General features: G+C 38.4%; 2 protein-coding genes across 6 annotated transcripts; both read right to left on the bottom strand.

The window, feature by feature from the left end:
- Positions 1 to 125: 125 nt before the first annotated feature.
- gjb1b (gap junction protein beta 1b) lies at positions 126 to 3,217 on the bottom strand. The gene is made up of 3 exons (XM_079479683.1): positions 3,079 to 3,217; positions 2,722 to 2,906; positions 126 to 2,293 (listed from the first exon to the last, which is right to left on the bottom strand). The coding sequence occupies exon 3, from the start codon at positions 2,277 to 2,279 to the stop codon at positions 1,452 to 1,454; it is 828 nt and encodes a 275-aa protein (XP_079335809.1). The 5' UTR covers positions 2,280 to 2,293; positions 2,722 to 2,906; positions 3,079 to 3,217; the 3' UTR covers positions 126 to 1,451.
- On the bottom strand, positions 2,941 to 19,633 carry LOC306907526 (uncharacterized protein). Of its 5 annotated transcripts, none has more exons than XM_079479678.1 (9): positions 19,194 to 19,465; positions 16,505 to 16,568; positions 16,258 to 16,377; positions 10,827 to 11,560; positions 10,347 to 10,483; positions 10,108 to 10,259; positions 9,883 to 10,037; positions 4,314 to 4,393; positions 2,941 to 4,229 (listed from the first exon to the last, which is right to left on the bottom strand). In XM_079479678.1, the coding sequence occupies exons 4-9, from the start codon at positions 11,546 to 11,548 to the stop codon at positions 4,147 to 4,149; spliced, it is 1,329 nt and encodes a 442-aa protein (XP_079335804.1). In that variant the 5' UTR covers positions 11,549 to 11,560; positions 16,258 to 16,377; positions 16,505 to 16,568; positions 19,194 to 19,465; the 3' UTR covers positions 2,941 to 4,146. The 5 variants fall into 5 exon arrangements, with proteins under 5 accessions (XP_079335804.1, XP_079335805.1, XP_079335808.1 ...); XM_079479679.1 differs by having other exon boundaries at positions 3,390 to 4,229; positions 10,347 to 10,480; positions 19,194 to 19,633; XM_079479682.1 differs by having other exon boundaries at positions 3,701 to 4,229; positions 10,108 to 10,287; positions 10,375 to 10,480; positions 19,194 to 19,622.
- Between the last annotated feature and the right edge of the window lie 8,108 nt (positions 19,634 to 27,741).

Below are 27,741 nucleotides of genomic sequence, written 5' to 3'. Positions count from 1 at the left end.
GAAAAAAATACATTAAAGAATGCTCTTTCATGTTAAAATTCACCAAAATAATAAAAAAGCCAAATATAATTTATTTTAATATAGAGTAAATGTTTATACAAGTAAAAAAAAAGGGTCACTGAAATATATTCTTCCAGAAATACTTTTACTGGACATGCAAGAAATGATAGCCGTGATTGTGCCTCTTCAAATCAAATAAACATGATGCCATCTCAACATTCCTCAAGTGACGTAAATAAAATGACAAACACACAAGACTTCACACAATTACTCTCTTGAGCTTGAACATGTTGAACGTTAGTAAAAATTTCACCACAAATGTTTCAAAAATCATAGGGAAAAATACATTTAGACGTGTAAGGCAGAAAAAAGTTATTGCACTTTTGTATGGAACAACCGGCATTGCCATAGGACACCTTTAGAAGAATTATGCTTAAAGCAGAAGGATCTCAGCTAAATGTTTTGCATTGTTAAGTTGCGAATTTTGAGCACACACATTTTTCATCTCGCAATAAAATGGGAAACACAACACCATGTCATTGTCTAGTGCTTGTTTTTAATAAATACAAAAACAACATCTTTTTTCTCTTGTACTATTGTCTGCCGTGCAAATAGGATGCATCTCGATTGCTTAGAAAAGCAAACCTTCCCTTCACAACCTAATTGTTTCATTTATTTAATTGATAAAATGTTATACAGACATTTAAACAAAAATAGCCACAAGTATGAGGAAAAGTAATAGCACTGCTGGAAAACATGGAAAACATGAAATATAAATGTACAAGTGTTACAATTCTGTATATTATCTTGTCTCAAGCAGCTTTGTTTGCATTCTTTGTTTTGAGCAAAAAGGATATTTGAAATCTCACACGTACAGATGACAAAAAGGCTTTTATTCTGCTTTGCACTACACTCTTAAAAAAATGTGCTTCAAAAATGTATCCGATGCCATAGAAGCTTATGGTTCCATAAAGAACCTTTCCATTTCACAAAAGCTTCTTTGTGGCGAAAAAAGGTTCTTCATATTATAAAAATGTAAGAAAGAGGTGGTTCTTTAAAGAATGGTTCTTTGTGGAAGCAAAAAATGGTTCTTCTATGGCATCTATGTGAAGAACCTTTTAAGCACCTTCATTTTTATAGAGTGTACTTTGAATGTGTTCACTGTTCTCCAGCATATACTTTCCTTTGTCTCCACACAAAGACTTCTTGTTTGAATGAGAGGAATAGTTCACGAAATTCTCGTTAGCCTAAAATCTCGGTTTGTGACCATACACTGGGGGCTAATGTTGTTTGGTTCACAAATCTTCCTTTGGTGCTCTTCAATAGTCATACAGGTTTAAAACGACACGAGGATGAGTAAATAATGAAAGAATTTCCCTTTTTAGGTCAACAATCCCTTTAACCTAATAAAGGGGCTCTATTATCGCCGAGACCTCCAACTTGACAGTACTCTAGAAAGCAGAGCAGCGTTCCGGTCTGTCGGCGGCAGGTTTCCGGCCCACGTTGAGTCTGGGTTTGAATGAGTGCTCTGATATCAGCTGATTGATTTCATTCTGCTTGTAGGTGGCCAGTTTCTGAGTCAGCCAAGGTCCTTTAGCTTCACCAGCCGGTCCGTGAAAGCATCTGACCCACGCACCGGCTATTAAATACACAACTTCTGCAACGTTCAGCAGAACGCAAACTCCAGACACTGCCAGCATGAAGATAGTGAAGATCGTCTTCTCCGTGGGACGGGACACAAAACAGTCCACGGTATTTGGACAGGGGTAGGAATCGCACTTCACCAGACGCATCATCTTAATGTCTGGATAGAGCAAGTAAAAAATGTACAAGAAAGCCACCTCGAAAATGACGCGGAAGAAGATGCTTATCATGTAAGTCCACCAGAGCGCACCTGTGATATCAAACTTTTGTCTCTTGAGGTCTTCGAAGTCCTTCGCGCTACCACGCCCAGATATTTTGAGAATCTTTTTCTCCACATGACGGCGATGCGCGACGTGCATGGCGACCAGCAGGGCTGGCGTGGACACCAGTATGAGCTGCAGGGCCCAGAGGCGAATGTGTGATATGGGGAAGAACTGGTCGTAGCAGACGCTGTTGCAGCCAGGCTGCTGGGTGTTGCAGGTAAAGCCTGACTTCTCGTCCCCCCACACGCTCTCAGCAGCCACCACCAGCACCAGGAGGCGGAAGATGAAGATGACAGACAGCCAGATGCGTCCGATGCCGGTCGAGTGTCTGTTCACACCGCTGATCACAGCATAAAACGATGCCCAATTCATGCTGAAATCCAAGACTGAACGGGACAAAACCAACAAAAAGTCATTCGAAAACATTTACGATATCAGTTACACACTGTGAACCAATGGACCTTTTCTTAAAAACCTTCGGATCCAAGTTTTGGTGCTTAAATACCTGAAATTGGGTAATGAGTTTCTTAAGCTAAGGAAAGTTTCATGTTTTTTAAGGATCAGAAGGAAAGGAGTCAACCCAGTTTACATATGAACTCTGTATATGAATGATGTCCAAAGATGCAACTCATGAGATAAAAGAGTCAAACTTTATGATCCCAGCATGTGCTTGGCCAACAGATTGACAATGTTTATTAAAGTTATAGTATGATACAAAACTTGCAGCAATGACATGTCATAAGAACTGCCCACCACAACATAATACTAAATGATGAAAATGTTTTCTTGTGGCCAAACATATTGAATCATTTACCAGGCTCAGCCCGCGAGGAAGCAGCTTACTTTGTGTACTTGGTCCAAACCTGATGAAGCGAGCTGTATTCTTGGCATTTGGAAAGTTGAGTCGGCTACAATGAAATTGTTCTCGTCATGCCGAAGCTGGATAAAAGCTGAAGAGATGGTTTTACAGCAACATGCCGTCAGCTGACATGAGAGAATCTGGCCAAAAGCAAGCCCACACAAAAAAAACTCAACAGTTCATACAGCATTTTATTACTCGCAGAATAAAAACAAAGCGATAAAAAACTCAAAAGGGCATTTCTAAATCATCATCCATATATACACACTAGATATTCTTCTACATGTACAATGACTTAAGAGAGCGGTTTACCTTCAGCTGTGATGACGAATAAAGCCGTGTTGGAAACATCTAAAGGTCTCTCAGAAGATCATCATGCTCTTCGCAAATGCAAAACATTTACGTGATACTAGCCACAACCCTGCACCACCGATGTCACACGCACTTATATAAGCCATTTACACACAATGTTACTCTTTATGAGGACTAACAAGACTCTTCAGAATTCAGATCAAATGCCTCGGTTTCCACCCACCCGGGGCAGAAGAAAGAATCTGTGTGGACACAATGAGCAGCAACATTATTCATTGTGCCTGGCAGAGGAAGTGATTTTTTTCTGAACGAACACATTGCACAAGCCTGACAGTGCCATTTTTGTTCGTTTTAGGTTTAAAAAAAGGCAAGCGTACTTATTTCATATGCACGCTTTACAAACTTTCGACTGAATGTTGCATTAAAAGTTTAGGCATTAAAACGGCAATTCATTGTGCATTTAGGCATTTTCGCAAGATTACAACATTGGCAGATGAGCTTTGTCCACTGGTCTTGTGACATGAGGAAATCTGGGACTGACATGCATTGTAACTTTTGGTATTTTAGTAAATTCATTGAGGATATCAGACCACACTGCTCCACCCCAATGGGAAATAAAACGAAATAGTGTAGAACTCAGGACAGAAACATTTATTGGTCCCCTCTCCAACAAAACTCCAAGTTCAAAGAAACAAAGAACATTTGTCTGGAAAAAAAGATAATGTTGAACATTTAGAGATATCTTAAGGCTGCTGTACTTTAAGCAGCGAAAACCTTTAACAATGAACAGCCACATGCAGTAATCACAACACAAAAGTCTGAACATATTTCACGCGTATATTTTGCAAATAGCAATGAATAAAATGTCTATTTGTTTAAAGAGAATCAACGTTTGGAATGCTAATTTTACACAGCACAACAGCTCAGTAACATCAGAACAATAAAGCATAGAGCATAAGCAACAATCCAGACGAACATTGCTCCCATTTCGATTTCTTGCATTTCAGAGTTGTGTAGAGATCCAAAGCTGCAGTTTTCTTCATACCGGAGCGCATTAATCATGTGACATTATTTTTTGTTTTGACAATAACGGGACAGAAGATACTTCTCCCACTCCAAAGACCGCCGTCTTGTTTTACTTTGAGCATGTCCTGGAAAATAAATTCATGAATGTTACTGTAAATGCTACGGTGTTAACTGACTGTCACGTGACTTTAAAAAAAGCAAACACTCACTTCTCAATAACCTGAACCTTTGATGTTCGTGTTCGGCATATCCATGCTGAACAAGTTTCACAGACAACGAGTCACCTCTCCTAATGGAAACAACATGGAACCATTCAAAATGCCAATCAAGAATACAGGCATCCTCATGGTGGAAAACTGATACACACAATTCTATAGTACTGGATGGAATAGCATTAACATTGGTCACTGAACCTGTAGTTGGAGGCACAAACACGTTTTCGCTTCGATAGATTGTAAAATAAATACTTGAACTCAGGCTGTATGATGAAATTATACATCAAAAGCCCTATTTGGACAGGACTACTTTTCTAAATGACTTCTGAGTTCAAACTGTTTTGAGTCTGTTATATCTAGTCCCGTCCGAATCGGTACATAAAATCACAGAGGTAGGACTGTCTGTTTTGTAAACTTAGGCGCTGCAGAAGATCACTTGCTCTGGATACACGCATTGTGTATAGTCATATGACCCAACAACAGCAGCCAGCTTCTAATAAACCCACAGAAATAAAGTAAACATGATCATTTAATATTAATTAATGAAATTGAGAAATTATTACATTGCCGTTATGTCATTGAGTGGACAAATAAATAGGGGTGGGCCGATCCAATACTCCGTATCGATATTAGTCAGATACTGGGCAAAAATGTGTGGATCGGATATTGTAGAACAGGGGTCACCAACCTTTTTGATACTGAGAGCTACTTAATGGGTACAGAGTCATACGAAGGGCTACCAGTTTGATTCACTCTTCTCAAATAACTAATTTGCCTTCTACATTATTAATAATGTGAAGACACGTTAATTATTTCTCACAATAATTACCAACAATGACAGGATATCAATATTCAGCACTTTATTTCTATTCATCTCAGTAATTGTTACATTTTCAGATGATCACTTACATTACATTTCTTAAGAAAAATGTCCTATTTTCACTAGCCACGGACAAACCTTTTAAACAAATCATGAACTGTTGCACCATGTTTCAAAAAGTTGGACTGCATGAACTCTTTGATTTCACCCAAAGGTAACAAAAAACGATGTAAAACTCATCCTCTGCTGAGCCATCTGATTTCTGTGTGTAGTAGCACGTCACCATATTCAGCTGCCATCTCCTCCAATAGCACTCTGAAAATCCTGTGCTGTTTTGCTTTGGAGCGGATATGGTTTATGATTTTCACAATGGGAGTCATCACGTGCACAAAGCCGATCACTTTGGCACACAATGCCTGCTGGTGAATGATGCAGTGGTAATGTTGAAATATTGGGAAGTCTGGGTCACCTTTACAGTGAGCGATGAAACCTGCATGTCGGCCAATCATTGCAGGAGCCCCATCTGTGGTCACCGCTACCAGCTTTCCTAATGTTACCTTTTTCTCTGCACGAAAAACTCCTTCACTGTGTTATAAATGTCAACTCCCCTCGTAGTTGTCTTTATTGGCAGTAGTGTCAGGAGTTCTTCTCTTGTGGAGAAACTTCAAACACCATCCGGATAAAAACCATCAGCTGCGCTGTACTACTGCTGTCCACGGACTCGTCGCACTGGATGCTAAACCACCTGCACCTCAACAGATCCCGGTCCAGCTGATCGACCAAGTTACTGGACAAAGCTAACGCTCGTCTAGCCATCATTGGACGTCGGAGAGAGGGGCAATTACATCGATTCCATATTTCTCATCTTTCAGTACAGTGTCAGCAATTATCATCATTGCTTCTTTGACAACTTCTCCGTCTGAAAATGCCTTCTTGATCAGGAAATGCGTAGCTCTAAAAGAGGCTTTGGTTGCTTTTTGTGACTTTTTCACCGGCCTTGTGAAAAAAGCCTGTCGCTTACCCAAAGGTGTCTTTAGCTTCCCGGTGGGTAGTTAGCATTGCAGTTTTTGTGATTCGTAGTAAAGTGTCTCTCCACATTGTGCCTCTTTGCCGTTGCCTCCGCATACAAGACACACGCAGGTGTCTTTTCACAGCCGACTACCATTCCTTGTGAAAAGTGATACGTTTTCTTTCTTTATTCTGCCATGTTTTTGGGCTAAGAAACTGCCTTCTGCGCCCGCAGAAACCTGGAGCTGACCCCAGCAACTTTAACAATTTCCATCCAATTTCCAACCTCCCCTTCCTTTCTAAAATTCTTGAAAAAACAGTTGCCTCTCAGATTCATGACCATCTCACTCAAAATAGTCTCTATGAACAGTTCCAATCTGGTTTCCGTCCCCTTCATAGCACCGAAACAGCTCTTCTTAAAATCACCAATGACCTCCTCACGGCTGCGGATTCTGGATTACTGACAATCCTCATCCTTCTGGACCTGAGTGCGGCTTTTGATACCATTTCCCACACCATCCTCATCGACCGATTAGCTTCCCTTGGATTATCTGATACGCCCCTGCACTGGTTTAAATCATATCTCTCTGGCTGTACTCAGTTTGTACAACTTAAAACTTTCAGATCCTACTCTGCCCCCCTTTCCTCTGGTATTCCCCAAGGCTCTGTCCTTGGACCCCTTTTGTTCATTATCTACCTTCTCCCTCTTGGCCACATTTTTCGTAAACATAACATCCAGTTCCATTGCTACGCAGATGACACCCAGCTCTACCTATCCACCAAACCCACTACATCCCTCCCTCCCACATCTCTATCAAACTGCCTTCAGGAAATCACATCGTGGTTCTCTCTAAACTTTCTCAAGCTTAACAGTGACAAAACTGAACTCCTCCTTATTGGCACCAAATCCATCCTCTCTAAAATAAATGATTTCTCCATCTCCATTGACAACTCATCTGTGTTCCCCTCCCCTCAGGTTAAGAGTCTGGGTGTCATCCTAGATAGCACTCTGTCATTTCAGTCCCACATTAATAACATCACTCGGTCAGCATATTTTCATTTACGTAACATTTCTCGCTTACGCCCATCTCTCTCCCCCAAAAGTGCTGAAATTCTGGTTCACACCCTGGTCACTTCCCGCCTAGATTACTGCAACTCTCTCCTCTATGGTTTACCTGACAAATCCATCCATAAATTACAATTAGTCCAAAACTCTGCTGCCCGTATCATTACCAGAACCCCTTCCATCAGTCACATAACACCTGTACTGCAGCAACTTCATTGGCTTCCCCTCAAATATCGCATCATTTATAAAAATCTCCTCCTTACATTTAAAGCCATCAACAATCTCGCCCCTACATATCTCACTGAGCTCCTCCATATCAAGATACCCACCCGTTCTCTCAGGTCCTCTTCCTCCATTCAGCTCATCGTCCCACATGCTCGCCTGGCTACCATGGGGTTTAGAGCTTTCAGTTATTCAGCCCCATATCTCTGGAACTCTCTGCCCCACTACATTCAACATTCCACGTCCATAACCACTTTCAAAACTCAATTAAAAACTCATCTTTTCAGACAGGCATACTCGCTTTAATTTTTTTTTTTTCTCTTCACCAGTTATTGTTATTATTATTATGATTATTATTATTTGATTCAAAGTTTAATGGATTGAGTGTTTTATTGTTGCTTTTGTAAGGTGACCTTGAGTGCTGAGAAAGGCGCCTATAAATAAAATGTATTATTATTATTATTATAAGCAGCTTCTTAAAATGTGGAGCAATGCCGAATCCATGTATGTACGCAGTTTTATCCTTGCCACACAAGAAACTTTTGTCTATATCTGAGTCAGTGAACATGTTTTGGAACAATTCCCCAATGCCCTGATTCGAATTATATGAATGATGGTTCAGGCACCAGATCAACCCTGAGATAAGGTCTGCTGTCTGGCTATCGCTGTCGTGGTGGTGCTGGTGGCACTGGTTTGCACGACAGCTGACCTCGAGTTGGCATGATTTGCCGCGACCTGTGTAGTGCTGCTAGCATTGCAAAACAATGAAATAGGGAGCTGCTCCCCCCTCACGCGAAGCTGCTGCTGCTGAATGTTCGATCCACTGTGTGACTTCATACCGGTAATGTTTTTTTGAAGACAGTGCAAAATGCTTCCCGATCATTCCCCCTGACGGGCTTAACCAGTCTTTAAATGACGGGTCGTCAACCCAAGTTCGCAAAAACGTATATTTTCCCATTTCACGCTGTAAATTTGGTAGAAAATAGAAGCAAGTGGCTAATATCAACAGAGACAAAAAGGCGGAAAATGTTGTTGGCGTCGCTGATAGCCTATCAACCAAGGAACTCTACACAGTTTACTCTACTACGTCATTGCTATCAACTCCGACTCACTCAGGGTCCTGTTAGCACCGTATATATTTTTAATCTAGGCTAGCTGAAGTTAAAACACGGAGACACAAATATTAAGCAAAAAATGTTAACTCATTATATATTGAGGTGGTGATGAAAAATTTACTACTAAGTCAAATTGCGTTTGTTACCTTTTACTACTTAAGGGCCATAATTGTGGTAGATTCTTTTTACTACCTTTTACTACCGCGCGGACACCCTGTATTGTCACACGCACTGGACGTCAGAGTTCACCTAAACTTATCTAAACTTAATGTATAAGAAACATATTTTTAAGATATTGTCATTTTTTAAATCAATATCAATGCAAATAAAGCGCGACATGCACCGATTGACATGCCGTATAGCGTGCCGATTAGAAAGCGTGGGTGATAATCCATCGTTACAATGTCAGATGTTTTGAAATACTTTACAGTTAAAGGAGAAAAAAGCCAAGCCGAATGCAATGTGTGCGCTCTGAGAGGTGGCAAAGCGGGAAACTATAATACGACAAATTTGATTATACACTTATATAACTAAATAAAGTGTTCCGCAACAACAAACACTACAGGAAGTCATTCAGAAGCGTGAGAAACTTACCCCCGAAAGCAACAAAGCAAAGCTGATAACGGAGAAAGTGACGGAGTTCATTGTGCTTGATGATGACCAACCCCTTTCAGTTGTTGAGAATATGGGTTTTCAACGCTTAATGGAGTCTCGCTACATTAGTGCCAAGCCGGTATTACATCTCCGACACGGCTGTCCCAAGTTAATACAAGCAAGTGTGTGAATTCATTTCGAAACGTTTGGAAAATGTTTCAACGATTAGCTTCGACATCTGGAGCGAAGATGTGTGTCCTATGTCACTACTAAGCCTGACGGCACAGTGGATAGACTCGTTGTGGGTTATACATTTCATTTTTTGCACAGTAGAACATGTGTTGCATAGTTTAAGCATGATGCTTTTTGTATGGCTGACAAATGTGTTATAAAGAGCTTAATTGATAAAAAGGTCGATGGAGATGGTATTGGATCGGTATCGGACGTGAAACTGTGGTATCAGCCCAGCCCTACAAATAAAGCTGACTTCCGGACTGATATCAGTAAACACGTTTTGACATTTGCATTTGGACGCGATTTGATTTCTCAGAGGACCACGGAGTTGGGTGAAAACAGTAAGTACATTTTTACGGGGATCGTGTGAGAAAATTCCAGACTTTGCAATTTGAATACCCGTCCGAATCCGCAAACGTCTGAGAAACAAGTTTTTCTCGAACGACCCCTGGAAAACTAGTCCCGTCCAAATAGGGCTAAAGTATCAAAATATTTTGTTCTTACCTCATAGCACCAATCTTTCCCTTCTCCATGAAGAGCTCAACCAAAACGTTACCTCTTTCAGGGTAAAGCCTGGCGTATAAAGTCTTCTTCTTTACTTTACTTTTAAACCAGCTGATCGCTTCAGATGACCAGTTTTCACCATTTACTGGCCTCACCTATATCATACAACATCTCGGTTTACAAATAAGCAAATGAATAAAAAACAGAAATGCTCAAGTCACCTACATTTGCCAATGACACCTGAAGAGTTTGCACTGGTCTTGAAGCTATTTTTCCACACAATTCCTTAATGTTTCCAAGAGAGACGCAAGCAACATCTCCATAGTCAATCCTCCTGACCTCCACCTTAATGTTTGCGAAATCTTTTCGGCTGGTGGCTAAGATGATCACATTTGAAATCTCAAACTGAAGCAAGAAATTCAACTTCTGGTGTGACTGCGATCACTAGAATTGAAATAGCTAACCTGTGCATGTGTCACTTATCATGCAAACCTGGGTACGACACCATATCTTCTGTTTGGGAAACCATGCCATGACGTATGTGCCAATATCTGGGATGCGCTTCCTTTCCGCAAAAGATTTGCTGCTGCTTTCCTTACTGCTTAAACATGAATAAAAGGAAGACACTGACTTCTATTATAATTGCATTTTTGAGGGTGCATGTAAACGGAGGCAATATTGCGATTAAGCTTAACCTCATATACACGCAATAATTTAATCTTAATAATGTGATTATGCATATAAAGATCATGGTTTGTGCTGTGTATTATATCAAATAATCAGACGAATGAAACTCATGCAGGAGCAAAGAGGTGTTCTCATGTAAACATGTTACTGCGATTAAAACTCAACTCTGATCATAGGAAAGTCACATTATTGGTGCGCATGTAAACATTCGCTCTGATAGTCAAAGAAATTGCACAACAACACAATAAAATACTTACAGCAGGACTTCCGAGATTTCTGACAGATTTGTGTCCTCGTGCTGGATGAAGAACTTGTCTGGGTTAACAATGTGAGTGATGACAACTGGCATCTCCTCAAATTTACGTATCTGGAACTCTGGGATTTTTATATCAACATCAGTAACATCTTCATTGGCATTCAGTGTGTGGGGGTCTCCACAGCCGTTCAAAGCACACAACTGCTCTACTGGGGGACAGGTGCTTGAGCTGGAGACTTCAGGAACTTTCCAGTCACTTTTCCAATCGTGGCAAAGAAAATCCATCATTTTGGGGAGAGGCAGCTCTGGCAAAGGTTGATTCATATTGGAAAGATCCACAGTGTCCCATAGCTCCCTGCTTGTGGCAATCGTCCAGCGGGAGGCAGAAAAATCACATCTGCTGGTATTCTCTGGTAATATGGGTTCACAAAGTTGAACTTCAGAGAGTACGTTCTTGCTCTCTAAAGCCTTGGTCTGTGCTATAAACAGTGTAATCTTCACGTCCACAGATGCTATTGCCATGAAGTTTTGTTGCATTAGACTCAATGATCCGTCTGTAGTGTCTAGATTATATTTGACTGAATCCTGTTCACCCAATTTCAAAAAGCGAATGAGTTGAGAGGATGTCAACTTTTTTCGAACTTCACTGTCCCGCCGATGACGCATCTCATTTGGAATGAAGATCAGATTTTGACTGGGTTTTGCAGTTATTCTCTGATGCATCTTGATCTGTCACTTTAATCCAAAAGAAAACATTTTGACAAAAAGCTTTTGTGTTTTAAGTATAAACTTTTTTAAATGCTTCAAGATGTTCTGCAACAAAATAACTGAGCATCTCTGACAGTGATTGTTTCCGAAAACAAAAAAATTGTCCAATAAGGGACTCAGAAAAGTTGTGTAACGATTTTTCATGTTCGAAAAAAAACTTTCCGAAACCTGTATGAACACTGGGGAAGAGTATCGAGCACAGAAATACTACGTCATACGTCCAACTCGTTTTTTGACAAGTTGACCCTGTTAAGCATGAGAAGACAACACGTTTAACACTGTAAAGAACTCAGAATGCATGACACACTGTTGCACCTTATAGATATTATATATGGAATAATAATCTCTTTCTTAATTATTGGTGTAACAATAGCTTTATTCTGGAAGATCAGTCATTTAATTCAAATGGCTTTTTCACTTTTGATTTAATTCCTTTTCACTTTTGATGAATTTGGTTTTTTACAAAATCCCTGTAACACCAAAGGATTATGCGATGCTATATCTCCTAAAATGTGCACTTTATTTAGACACCAACAAAGAATAAACATTCAACTGTGGTCCCTACCTTATGTTATAAATACCTATTTAGGTGGGACATGTCTGTCTTCTAACTCTACATATAGATGTTAATGAACTTTATTTCAAAGAAACATTGTATCTTTGCCCTATGTTCATTCATTTTGGAACGGTTTCACAGATTGTATAATATGGAAAAAGGTTTGACTACTTCCCAATCAATATTTAATCACAAACAAAATGAAGGAAGTATCATTTAAACGTATTCATAGACTAACACACAAAACATTTCCTTATGAAATTTAAAATAGATATAGATACGAACTGCACTAGAAATTGTATTTGTATAGCAATTGTATTTATATGATTCATTTGATCCTTTTATTAGAAAAATGTCATATACCCAGCTGTACATTGTCTGGAAGAAAACCCTATTTTATTTCCTTTTAAGAAATGAAATGGAAGTTTATGTTGATTCAATTGGATTTTCTTTGAAACGAAAGGCACCGAGAACCTTAAAACTTCGTAATTTCTTATATAGCTTTTTGTAAACTCTCCCTTGTGCTTGTTTATGTCTATGTTTTGATACTATATTACGGTCAACAAAACAAATTCTGTGCTCGCAGGCTAAAGTTTTCCAAGTATTTTACCAAATCATCTATTCCGCCTTTAATACAATTTTCCATTTCCCGGTCTCAAAAGATGCACAAATCTGAGCATCTGAGGCCCTGTCCACACGAACAAGTATTTTCAAAACTGCAATTTTTTCTATGGGGTTTGGCCGTTCGTCCACACTCAAACGCATTACTCGCTCACTGAAACCCAACTTTTTCTAAAACTCCTTGCAGGGTAAAGATTTTTAGAAACTGCGGTTTCAATGTTGTCATGTAGACAGTGAAACCTGAGATTTGCTGTATGATGATGGAATGCATGACGTCAGATTCCATGCTTCTGATTGGCCAACACGGCTTAATGTTTAGGGTTATATCGCCACCTGTTGGTTTGTCATGATTTTGACTAAAAAATATTAAAATTCAAATAGAGTCATGATGAAAGAATCTGTTCACATATATCGTTTTTTGGTTCCTGTAAGAGCACCCTTTGGCGTCCAGATGCAGCAGCTTTTAACCGTACTTCACTGTCAAAATTGAGTGCGGTTTCTGGTCGATAATCGTGTTAGCCCTACATTTTTCGTAATAGACCAGCTTAATTTATATATAGAAGGTCTTTATTCCTTCTATAACATATTATAACTATATCTAATTAGGTGATTTAAATGTTTTATTTCCTCTATTGATTTTACCGCTCAACTAAAACAAGTTGAACCAATTGTTTGGCAAAATATTTCACCAAAGTCCAGTTACGGAAGTCACGCCACTCGGCTGCCATGTTTGAGTCCCATCTACTTGAATGGGGAATAGGGATGGGTGATATATTATCGTTTGCGATATACCGTAGAAAAATTATCATCGCGGGAAAAATTTGTCTCATCGTGATAATAACGATAAGTCTAGTTGATGATAATAGTTTTGTGCGTGATTGACTCACTGTTCACGTGCGGAGTGAAAACAAGCATAGCGGAAGGTGGACGTGAGGTTGAGGAGGAGCTTGTTGTTAAGCGAAGAGCTTCCTCTACAATTTGGAACTGGTCTGGTTATAGAAAATCACATGCGGAGCAAACTACCGTAATATGCAAGGTTTGCAGAAAAACAGTGCTTACAAAGAGTGGAAACCCGTCCAATTTGTTCCACCATCTAAAACACAAACCAGAGTACGAAGAAAGTTTGAAGCTACGTAATGCAACAACTACACGTGGACCTAGGTGTAATATAATTCCCACCCAGACGAAAATTGTAGGGATACACCGAATATTCGGCCACCGGAAATTTTCGGCCCGAAAGACTTATCACCGAAACAATACGGCCAAAATGTTGTCATGACGCAAACAGAAAACTGCGACCTGCACGTGCTTGTCTGAAGCGACAAGTCTGCGGTGTGGACGTATTTCAGTAAATCTTGTATATACTCTTATAGAGTGTTCACACCAAACGCTGTAAATCACGCTATTCGCCTGTAGTTGGACGCTTGAACACTTTGAGTTTACTCGCATCATTCCCTCGTAAAATTTGCCAAAGTTCTGATTTTTCAACTCGCGCGAACCACGCGAACGCTCACTTCGCGTCAATTGCATCGCATGTAGGTCATCGCTATCCGGGCCGCGATGTATGCGGGGAACCCGCTTGCAGATGGAAAAGCGCAAAGCGCCGGGGAAGGAGATCAGAGCGCAGAAAAAAGACTCGTCTCTCTGCACCAGTTGAGGGACATGCACCATCGTTGTCTGATATGTTCAGTGAAATCCTGCAAGAAAACGCCTCAAATAATAGGTAGTCTATTCTGTTCTTAGGCTTCTATATGTGACTAAAAGATTGTAGCCATATTTCTGCTAGATATTTTTTTTTGATAAAAATGATTGTTTATGCACTAGCCCTATTTGCGCTTGTACACTAGCTCAAATCTTTCTAAAAGTCAGGCAGATGACAAGCTCAACCGCTCAACAATGGTTATCTGCCTGAAGTCCCCATCCCCAGAAGTGCTATACATAATGAGTAGGGTCAAGTTAAACATTTAAGTTTCAATTTTATTTTATACTGTGCATTGTTGCAATGTGCATAATAAATATTTGCATAATTTGTAATTGATTTATTATTTAATATTAAAGTTAGTATAAGGTCATAGCCATAAATGCCATGGTACTAATAACTGGCATAATTTATTTCGTTGTTTCGGTTTTCGGCCTTTGGTTTCCTCTTTTTCAGTTTCGACCAAGAATTTTCATTTCGGTGCATCCCTAAAAAATTGCCAGCGCATTTGCTAATTACGTCTCTTATGACAAGCAACGATGGAACGAATTAACGTTTGTAATACAATCCCTAAAAGGAAGGAATGAGACGGGAACCGGCAAACATAAAAGGACTTTTAATTAATAAAAGCAACATTAATAGACGGGCGACTGCCGGCGACACACACACAAACCATAACAAAAGCCAGACCTGGTCCTCTCTGCAACTAAGGCCTGGTACGCAATCTCCTCCGTGATACGAGAGCCGCTGCGCGTACAGCTGATGCTCGTCATCACTCACGCACCGGCCTCGCATCACGGCTCTCGTCCCGCCTACCTCACTACATCATCAAAATTATTTTATTGATTTGATTTTTAATTCATCATTCTTGTGTTTTTCACTATTTTGTAAACTATCTGAAGACATTGTTACTTTTTGAAAACAATTTGTTCCATGGGACTAGAGTGTAACAAATATAACTACCTTTTTGGTGGTAACATGTTACACATACGTATAAAATTTACATTCAAAGAGTGTGTTGTTCTCAATGAACTTATTTACTTTATCAGGTTACTTTAAAATGTTTGTAACTTTATCAGGATTTATTTGCAGTTGTACTTGTAAATTTGAAACACAAGACATGGTTGGTGATTGTTACTTTTGCTGTTTGCACTATTTTTGCCACTGTTGCACCATATGAGTATAAAGAAATACAGAAACTTTATATACATTGTAAACTTATAATTGATTTGAATTATTATTGTGCAATTGTTTGTGTGTGATGTTTTTCAGCACAGTCGATGAACACAACTTAAACATAACATAATACGCAATTTAACAGAAGAAAATAATGTATAATAATAATATATATAAATGTATATATAGTATCGTCAGTGTTATCGTAATAAATACCTGAAATTATCGGGATACCTTTTTTAGGCCATATCGCCCATCCCTAATGGGAAAGGCAGCCATTTCTAAAAATCGCTGGCAAAAATGACAATTAAATCACGTATTTCGAACCAACAACTAAACCTGACATAAACTACTACCATAACTTTTGTTTTCGATGCTTGAATTGCATTGAGACTCATGAGGCATTTGCCAACCCGTGTAGTGCTCCACCACAGAGAATCATCAGTTTTTATCAATCGTCTCTTTTTATTGGAAGCAGGGACCGCTTTCTTTAGAGGGGCCATATATGCGCCTTTTCTTCCCTGACTGCTTTAAGAACACTAGCGAGCATGTTTTGTTGGCTTGTTTTTTGACACTGACTGAAAGAAAATTTGAATATGCAAGGTAACTTACGGTCTAGGCCCGAGGTTGTTTTTGGAAAGGTTCACTTTAACAGAAGGAACCAGATTGGCCTACCGGTACACGCTCACTCAGTGGATGTACAAACTCACAGGATTTGCTCCAGGAATGTGGCTTGACATTTACAGACAGAGAAAACAAGCATGTATATTTAAAAGACAATTGAGACAGAATAAATATTTAGAAGCCTGTGTATCCTAACAGAAGTAAATGTTAACAAATGCAACTACTTTTAACACACCTGACACATAACACGAGCCTTCTCACTGTTCACTCTCCTGGGATTCTACTGATGCACTTGGCAACTGAAGGAAAAGAGATGAAAAACAGGTAAATTAAAGTTTAGACACGAGACTTCTTTATACAATGCAAGCTGTGCATACACACGTTATCTTTGTACAGTTATGATGTCAGGGGGGTTTGCGCAAACTGTGCGTCTTTATACGACGAGAGCTTCACAGTCGTCATGCCAGTCTGTACAGCGCGAGCTTATATGCCCCTTACTGTGCGTTCACACCAGACTCGAATGAAGCATTAAGCGCAAGTGATTTAAATGTTAAGTCAATGCTAAGACATGATTGACATTCTTGTGCGTGCCTCGCGAATTGAGCGTTTCGGGCTTTTGACTCGCGTGACTCGTAGGAGTTGAAATTTTTTTACTTTGGAAGATATTCGCACCACATTAACCAATCAGGAGCCTGCTCTAGTAGTGACGTGATTATGACGTAGTGAGCGGAGGCACTGGAGAACTGCACCTCCGAAGGATCTGATGGACCCAGACACGGCACCGAACGAGTCTACACCATTTTTCAGCCTTCCATAGCACAAAGCGCAGCTACCCTCTCAACAAAATCCATGTCAGCCATTCCCAACGAGACTGGAGCCGCCTGGCAGAAGCCCCTCCCATGACAAAAATGTTCGTCTGTTGTGAAGTGAATGATGTTGAATCAGGTGTTTTCTATAGGGAGACATCGAACACCGTGTCTACACCAGAAGCGACTTGCGCGACACAGCCAAAGACATTAGAAACGCATTAGAACTAGTGCTGTGCGCTTTTGGATAATATTCTGACGTAAAAATATTACATTTTTTAAAGTCAAGTTTCAGCTCAGTATTCTCTACAGTGTGCATTAAACACTTAATAGAATAAGTACAACATGCTTTTAACAACAGACCCTTTCACCCCCTTATGTAAGCAGACGCTGTGCCTTTTTATCCAATAGATGGCTAGATCAAAATACAGACTACAATGAAGGATTACTTATTAAAATATTACATAAATAGGTTGATTTATTAGTTTTTAGTACAAAATGTGTAGATTGTGTCATTTCATGAGTATGTGAAGCATTCTTCTTAAATGAGAATAGCAAACATGCATCATAAATGACTTGGACATTGTTGGTGAGATTAAAAAAAGTGTCATGTATGTATCATTTCATTTCTCCAGTAGTGAAAGCAGAAACAATTGGGGAGAGCAGAGCTGGAGACGGTCACGGAGAGCACTGCATCCTTTTGTGATATGCTAATCGCAATGCGATACGATTTCGATTAATCACACAGCCCTAACTAGAACCCATTATAATTTGAAATGTTGTCCACACTGGATGCGGCGCGGCACGACACACCCATTGAGAACAAGCAGGTTGTCATGTCGCCTGGTTTAAGCCGGCATTTACACAAGTGCGTATTCCTATAAAAATGCAAAACTCCTGCTACAGTTACACCTGCCGTTTACACTGCTCCGGAGTTTTCAACCCCTGAAAACAGACTTTTGGAAACGCTGCAGATCCTGTTTTAGTTTGAAACCTTCAGGGTTGCGTTTCGGTGTAAAAAGACAAAAACTGAGCATTTAAAAAACACATTCATGGTTGCCCACATTCGCTTACTGAGGGGTCTTCTGCGTCATTGCGTTTGCTTCCCTGAATCGTTAAGCCGTCATGAGCCATTACGCTACCGGAAGGCAAAATAAAACAAAGAAAAATAATCACGGTCTGGCCATGTGGAATTTTGTTATGGAGACAATGGCTATGCTTTACAGTACGGTGAGTGTTGTTTGTGATCGTCCAAGAGGCATAGTGACAAACGTCGCCCAATTAGTATTGTTAAGCCAGTATTATTTTGCGTAGATATTTTTACATGTATAATTCAAAAAGTACTTAATAGAGATATCAAGTCTGATGTTCAGCTGATCCCAGAGATTTTAAAACTAAATGTCACCATTTACAAATAAAACTAAAAGTTGAATATGCTATCCAATGTTTTTAATATTGATTAGTACATTTCCCACATAAATGGCAAGTAACAGCTCCCGAAATCAGTTTCTTCGACGACAGAACACGTGACGGATCTCAGCTCAAACAGAGGGTTTGTAACTAAGCGTGGAGCTGCGTGGATTTGGACACGCGTGTTCTTTTGACTCTCCAGACCTGTGGATGGATGCTGTAATCAGAGACACGTGCTTCTTTATCTCGCTGAAACAGTAAGTGTGTTCGACTTCATGTTGAGCAGAACGATCGGCGTGTGACATCACAGCAGCGCGAGATCACGCCGTTTGAATGCTCCCCGGTACCCCGGTTTGTTTGTGGAGCGCCGAAGCTGAACACCTGACGATTGGGATGTTGAACAGAAGTGAAGCTCCTTCATTAAACACATCAGAACATTGTTTTTACACGTGCAAACTCTGACTAACGTCGAAGAAAAACAAGTGATGCTAAAACGGAGTTTGCTGGCGTCGTGCCACCACTGCTTCCGGTCAACGTACAATTAGGCCACACACGTATTTATAAATAAAATATAAATTAATCACGAGATCAACATTTAAAAACAAATCAACATGAACAATTTCAGCCTAATATGGAATTAAAGATAAATATGCGTACACGAGTTGTCTAGTTCAAGTTGCAGAATGTGTGAAAATGTCACTCGCTTACCGTCTCAGAGTTTCTCTGAAATACGTTTCTAGTATCTTCTTCTTCTTCTTTTAAAAGGCGGTCTGGCGCCCTTAAGTTTCTTGGATGTTTAGTGTTTCTTCGCAACACAGTAAGTGTGTCTCTTTTTTTCTACGACCAGTTCATATTCGCGCCGGAATCAAGAACGTACTTCGTGGATTAATTCGTCATTTATTTAATTCGTCGGTTTGTGGCAGTAACCACGTGTCTTTCCCCCATTAGCGTTCTTCTTCTTCTTCTTCTTTTTGGCGCGTTACACCCCCACCACAGTCGCCTTTTTATGATGCGTTTACCCAATGAGAGAAAACCATTAACCCGCTGATTCGACGTTCCTGGATTGTTTCAAATGAACATCTTGGAGATTTAAGAGGTTGTGTAAAGTTTTATGATGGAGGATGTCTCTATCACACCTCCTAACCGACAGGGGACGTAACAGATATCAGGAACAAATTAAGTCACGTGAGGCAGATAGAGAAATTCATTAAGGTTTTTTTTTTTATTTTTTTATTTTTTTTATTAGCATTGTAGAACATTAACAAAAAGACAATCATAGTTTAACATTCACAAACAACCTTAGCTTACATACAAATATTTGAACATAATATTCATATCATTCCCAAGTACAATGAAGACAGTGAAAAATAATAATAATAAATAAACAAACAATAAATTAAACAAAGTAGTGGAGTAGGAAGTTATTCAAATTATAAAACCAAAATCTTCCAAAACTGAGTACAAATACACTGCTTTAGGGCTTTTCAACTTTTTCACGGTCTTTAAATATACATTGAATTCCTCCTTGAAAGCCACTAACCGTGGAGGAATTTTGAAAAATTTACACTTGTGTATATAAAATTTCAATAGAAGCAACACATTATTAATTACAAAAGATAACTTTTTATCCTTAATTAATAGTCCAAACTTAATAAGTTCCCACGACAATATCAGCCTTACAGGTAATCTTTGTTGCAACCAGCTCAACGCATCGTTCCAGAATATGGTTACCAAATTGCACTGATAAAATAAGTGTTCAACCGTTTCTATCTCTACCTTGCATATTTGACATACATTTGAATCTCCAACGTTAAATCTAACTCTTAAAAATTCTTTTGTTGGATATATATGATTCAGAATTTTAAAATGCACCTCTTTACATTTAGGATTAATGGGAAATGAAAGAAACACAGTTCTAATTTTACACACATCTTTCTTCTCATAATGACGAAAAATATAATTTCTCAAATACTGGACCAGGAAAACAATGTTGTATTAAACAGTCTCTTAAGAATTTGTTGGAACATTTTCTGTCATCAAATCTTACATGTTCTATAATAAGTTCTTGTAGTTTAGGAATTATCATTGAATATTTAAACTGTTCTCTCACTAATTTAAGCATCGGTAATGGAATATTTTTGATAATTTTTTCATACCTTTTAGAGGAGCAACTTAAATTGTATTTACCACAAAAAGCATCATAACTCAGTATATTTCCAACCTTGTCCATTATATGTGATAGTGACCATATGCCTTTCTGCCACCACTCATCAATAAACAAAGATTTTCTGTTCACAGTTATACATCTGTTGTTCCATATTGACATATTATGAGGACTAAAATTATGCTTGAAAATCAATTTCCAGTATAATAATACTTGTTGGTGGAAAGCAGAAAGTTTTACAGGGAGTTTGGAGAGTTCGAAGTCGCATTGCAGCAAAAAACTTATGCCACCACATTTATTGAATACGCTAGTAGGGATCTCAAACCAAAAAGAGGACTAATCATAAATAAAAAGACTGCAACCATCTAAGTTTAATGACTCCATTCATAATATCAAAGTCAATTGTTTTAAGACCACCTTCTTCATAATCTTTAATCATATCACTTTTACGTATATAATGACTTTTCATTTTCCATATGAAATCAAAGTTTAATTTATTGCCTTTAACTGCCTTTATCTTTTTTGCCGAGACTGCTAAAGAGAAACAAGGATAGATGAACCTAGAAAGAATCTCTACTTTTGTCAATAATATTCTTCCAAAAATCGTTATGTCTCTCTGCAGCCAAGTATTCATTATTAATTTACAATTGTCCAAAGTTTTATCAAAATTTAATTGTTCTAAGTTATCAATCTTCTTAGATAAGCGAATACCTAAATATTTGACTTCATTTTTAACTGGGATATTGTATAATGTTATATTAGGATGATCATGAATGGCCATTAACTCACATTTTGACATATTAAGCATTAAACCTGAAGCTTCTGAAAAACATCTGATTAAATGAAGTGCTATGGGAATTTGTTGTTCATTTCTTAAAAAAAGAGTAGTGTCGTCAGCAAATTGACTGACAGTAAAAATGTTACCTTCAAAACGAATGCCAGATATAGTTCCCATTTTGAGTAAAATAGACAACATTTCTGCTACCATTATAAATAATAAAGGTGAGCATCCACATCCTTGCCTGATGCCTCTTCTAACCTCAAATCTTGGACATGTACCTTGGGTAAGAGCTACAGAACTGTTTATGTCTTTATAAAGCATTCCAACTATACTAATGAATTTAGGACCAAAACCAAAGTGTTTAAGAGTTTGAAAAATAAAAGAATGCTCCACCATGTCAAAAGCCTTATAGAAATCCAAAAATAAAATGAAACCATCTTCTTCAATTAAATGACCATATTCAATCAAATCAAAAACTAACCTGATATTATTATGAATTGACCTATCCTTTAAGAATCCTGATTGGGTAACACTAATAATTTGCGCTATTCCTGTTTTTAATCTGGAAGCCAGAGCTTTAGGAAACAGTTTATAATCTGTATTTAGTAATGTTATAGGGCGTAAATTGTCTAATATCTTCTTATCTTTTCCTGGTTTTGGTAACAAAACTATAAGTCCTTGTTTCATAGTTGGCAATAATTCAAAATTAACTATACACTCTTGTAAGGCTTCAAATAATAGATATTTTAGGTCATCCCAAAAGTTTTTATAAAAATCTATGGTTAACCCATCAGGACCCGGTGATTTACCGGGTTTACTCTGTTTAATCGCCATAACCACCTCCTGTATGGTTATGTCAGATTCGCATAGCTCTTTAAATACACTGTCAATAGATGGTATGTTATTTATCAACATTTGAAAAAAAGAATTAGAATTAACAGAGGAAAAAGAAGAGGAATACAATTTAGAGTAAAATTGAAACACCTCTTTTACTATCAAGTTATGATTTGAGTGTTCTTCTTGGTCCACAATTAAACTATTGATCGAATTTCTCTCTTGTCGTCTTTTCTCCAAATTAATGAAGTATGAGCAATTTTTTTCCCCCTCTTCCAGCCACTTAGCTCTAGATCTCACGTATGCCCCTTTGGCCTTTTTAATATAGGATTCATCTAGAATGGAATGAAGCTTAATGAGTTTTTCTTTATCTTCATCTGACATATTAGGTTGACAACAGCAATTATTAATCTCTTGAATTAACTGGATTTCTTTTACACGTTTCTTTTTCATCAGATTTTTGCTAAAGGTCATTGAATATTCTCTTAATTTATGTTTCAAATATTCCCATTTTATACCACTTGGCATCTTTTTTACTTTGAATTCAGAAATTATTTTTTTAATACATGTACAAAAGTCGATATGATTCAGCAAATCTGCATTGAATTTCCAATAGCCTTTAGTGTTACAAGATTTATTTTTTTGTTCTAAAATTAAGTTGATCACACAATGATCTGTGAAGGGGGCACCTGAAATATTACATTTAGTTACATTACTTGACAGAGTAAAGGATCCGAGCCAATAATCAATTCTCGACCTTGAAGTGACATTCGGTTTGAACCATGAAAACTGTCTGGCAGTGGGGTTTAATTTTCTCCAAACATCAATTAGTCCATTAAATAAGCAGAAATTTTGAATAATACTGTTTACATGAGAACTATCAAATTTAGAAGGTTGTCTATCTATATATTCATCTGGTGTCGTGTTGAAATCACCACCTATTAAAATATAATCTGTTGGGTAACTAGATTTCAGGTCACTAATGACATTTGTTATTGTCTCTAACAGGCCTTTATTCTGTGTTTGGACATTATAACCATATACATTAACTGAAATGAAAAATATTTCGTCTATGAGTAGGACCACTGCAAGCCAATGGCCATTAACATCAGTCTTATGAGTAATAATCTTTCCTGGACATTTATTCATGCATATAGCGACCCCTGCAGACCGATTTGAACCATGACTAAATATCATATCATCCCCCCACTGCTTTTTCCAAAAGGAAACATCTTCCAACTCTGAATGTGTTTCTTGTAAAAAAAACAATGTGATTTTTGACTTTTGCAAAATAAAAAAATTGCCTTTTTCTTAATTGAGTCCTTTAAACCCCTACAATTTAAAGAAGAAAATGAGATATCAGATTTTAACGCGAACATGAACAATAGAACTTCAAAATGAATATAAAAAAGAAAAGAAAAAATTGAATCAAAATAAAGATGTAGAGTGTAGACTATAAACTTGTAGAGTTTGTGGGATAGAAAAAAAACATAGTCCCAATTCTTAATCATTCCACCTCACCTCATATCAAAAAGAAATAGACAATACCCTTTAACGAGATACGTTTACCCTCGATATAACCAAAAGGACCTCTGAAGCCAGCCTTTCTGGCTTGTTCGATTCTTGGCCATAAGTCACGCCTCATTAGTCTGTCTTCTTTCGTCAGGTCTTCGGCAAAACGGATGCCAGCTTCTTTGCACACCGACGACGACTTTGTTTTCTTCCATACTTCATCCCGTACCAATCTGCGGGTAAAGAGAATGATCACCTCTCTCGAACGACCAGTCTCCTTCCTTCCCACACGATGCACGACATCCACAGCCTCCCCCATGTTAGACGCAAACTCCGGCGTTATCTTGCCCAGAAGTTGTATCACATCCTCTCTTATGCGCTAGTTTGAGTTCTCTTTGAGACCTTTTATACGAAGACACCATCTTCTCTTATATCTTTCCTCTTCCAACACACGAATTTTCAGATCATTGTTAACTTCAGACAGATTTTCAAATTGTTTCTCCATTATTTTTATTTTATCTTTGCATTCTCATAACTCTTGCGCATTTATTTGGACGGATTTAGCAACGCTTGTAATCATTGCACTGTGCTGCTTCATTTGCGTGCTTAATTCTTCGTGCTGTAAATCTACCTTAGTTCCAAGGGCTTTAATCGCATCCAGTATAGCCAAATTGGACACCTCATTTTTCTCATTCTCTGTTGGTGTTTTAGACTTTTTCTCCTTTTGAGGTTTACTCGGTGTGGGTGGATCAGAATCAGCTCCTCTCTCCCTTTTGTTCGAAGATACAGCTATTTCCATTCCGTAACAATGGTCTTCCATATCGGCACTACAATTTGGGTGTGTATATTATCAGGTGGAGGTGGAAAAAAACTTGTCAAACTAAACTAACTTGGGAAATTTGTGAGAGCACGAAACAGCTTGACTACTCAGTCCGCCATCTTGCCGCCATCTCCTATACAGCCCCTTTCAAATGAACATCTTGGAGATTTAAGAGGTTGTGTAAAGTTTTATGATGGAGGACGTCTCTATCATACCTCCTAACCGACAGGGGACGTAACAGATATCAGGAACAAATTAAGTCACGTGAGGCAGATAGAGAAATTCATTAAGGTGCTTTGAGAAAATGTGCAATTCAAACCCTTGTATTTTAAGATAGTTATAGTTGGCAATAAGCTCTTTTGCCTACATACTTTGCTGAAACAGGCTTTTTCACGCCAGTCCATATATTTTCTGGTGGGTAGTAAATTAATAACCAGAGCTTTGTGATAGCTTTTATTTTTGTAACAATTCAAACATTTATTTCACAAAATTTACAAATAGCATATCACAATAATCAAAAGTCCTCAAAAAGTTGACGACGTAAGTAAGACGTTAACAATGTGAAATGAATGCTGCTTTTAAAAGAACAAATGTATGTACTAACTAAACTAAGATTGAAAAGTTTAAAAAGTGCTTTTGATGGAGACATTTCTGAAATAAAAAATTATGATCTGCATCACCATGGTATGGCATTGTAAGCTAGTGAAACAATCAACAAAATAAAAGAATTCCAATCACATTCAAAAACAGATATACCAACAGTCCCTGAGAAAATGAAGGCTCAACTTCATATCCAATTAATTTATATTTTCACACAGTTACTTAAGAACACAGGCCAGAACCACCTCTGAAAAACGGATGAGTTGCTTTAAGACAGAATGAGGTCTGGAGGAAAATCAGTAAGGCTTTTTGGACAAGAAATGTTCAAGCATGTGGAGAGATGGACCAGGAGCCCACTGAGGAACCGTGTGACCAGCGCCCTTGACCGTGAGGAAAGTGATGTTGCCAAATTGTTTGAAGAATCCTGCAATCTGGTTATCATACAGCCAGCTCTGGTACTTTGTGGTTGCCTTCTGTCCAAGGTCTTCGACAAACCATTGATCTCCAAGAAAGTATAAACCAGAGCGTGTGCGTGAACCATTTTGCCGTAGCTGTCTGTTTTGGAAGACCCGTTTGTGAGCGAGTGTACAGTAAACATTATGGATTCTGTTTTATGATGCTGTTAACACGGTGCTGCCAGACCCAGTTTCATTGTGCTGCCAGACCCTTTTCTCTCCAGTCATATTGATGGTCGTCATGGACATACGGTTCAGTTTTTACCAGGCCAAATAACGCATCTGCAAAATGTAAGGCTTGCAAACTGTGCTCTGGCTTAATGATTCAGTTTTGGCCTCTGTTTTGCTATTTGCTGTCAATATGTTTTCATACAGATGAGCCTGGTGACATATTCACTAGGGAAATAAACCCCCACTATGGCTCTTTGTGATGTTTTACTATGAAGGAGACTCCTATGCGGTTCAGTCAGGGCAGGACCAGGGGTGTCTCACACGTCCTGAAAACGTGTCCAAGTGTTCGTTTTTTGAATAAGTTTGGATTTGTAAGATTTATAAATAGATTTCTTCGTTTACGATCGAGTCATCAGGGAATATGGGCAGGACTTCGTACTCGCTACTCTGCAGACTCTGGCTCCACTGGTGAATCCTTCTGCGCAAGCCCCAATGATGTTTTTGCATAACGTCAGCGCCCACCGTCGGACGTTTTAGGATCAATTTGTTACAATGGGAGGAAGCGGCCTAACGCTGTCAATCTATTGTATAGTCTATGGGCAGGACCAAGACCATGGAATTCCCACCCTTCAGGAAGTCTTTTTTCTGCATGGTGATGGAAGGACGGTGTATTACCTGCATCATCTCAATCTCATGCCTCTGCTCCAGCCTCCAGGCTTTCAATCACTTAATGCATCTTACCAGAACCGATGATGGAGAACATTACCTGTGATGTAGATGAAGTGCTGTGGCAGAATGCGTTTTTTTCGTCTTAAAGAATGAGACATTTAGTTTTGCTCACAAAAAAACTTTGATTGTAATTTCATATTGAAAGTGTTTTTTCAACACAGCGTTGTTGTTATTGCTTTGTATTTATGTGTTTCATGTGAAAGCACAAATTGGTACAAATGTGCATATGGTAAATTTTCAAATTGCAAAATGAGAGCCGAGTTTAGAGTTTCTTTTATACAAACTTGAGTGTCCTCTGCTGGACACTGTTTAGTTGTGACACTGTCTGGGGAAGGACAGTGATATAAATGCTCGAGATCAACTACAGCAGTGAGTAAAAAAAAGTGTGTTTTATGGGACATTTGGCCAATGTTATCTATGCTTGTATACAGGTATAATGTGTTTGTTGAGATTGATGTTTGACCTATTCATGGAGCCCTTTCCTCCTGAATTAGTTTAATTAAAGTGTGTTGGATAAAAAGTTGCGTGTTAAAGTTCACAAACTTCAAGATGCTTATTTAACTTTATTAAAGAAAACGTAAAGCAAGTGGATCTTTCATCACAGGAGAGAAAACGCATCCATGACCTGTTTATTGTACTGTTTAAAATCTTATATGAATATATTATATTATAATATGTTATTATGGTCCATTTTTATCCTCAAAGAGAAGAGAGAGGGCTGGTTGTTTCTTTTTGTACAATTACATACTAATTTGCCTTTATGGTTTCAAAAATACACAGCCATTTGTATTTAATTAAATGAATATTGATTTATAATTTTCCATACAAAATAGATGTTGACATTGTATCGAAGTTATTATTGACATGGTCATGCAGCACAGGACTAAACACTAAGTCATTTAATAAATATTGACGTGTTTTTACAAGTATCAACAAGTCTACAGAATTACAGACTTATTCGTCCACGGGGAAAGTGTAAACCGTTATGCATCACAGAAAGGGACATTTCCTTTATGCATATTTATGAACTACACGAGTTGGAAAGTAAATATTTAACCAAAAGAAACCATCACGTTAAATGTCCCCCCGCAGACGTCTGATAACAGTCGTTTTGCATCCTTTTGTTTTAACGATGCGATCACAGATGCGAGTTGTATGTGATCACAGACTGGCGTTTTGTGATTGGCTGA

This window comes from Barbatula barbatula (genome assembly GCF_947034865.1).
Source record: "Barbatula barbatula genome assembly, chromosome: 18".
NCBI classification, from domain to species: domain Eukaryota; kingdom Metazoa; phylum Chordata; class Actinopteri; order Cypriniformes; family Nemacheilidae; genus Barbatula; species Barbatula barbatula.
The sequence above is the reverse complement of the archived record's forward strand: the minus strand, read 5'-3'. Positions and strand labels throughout refer to the sequence as shown.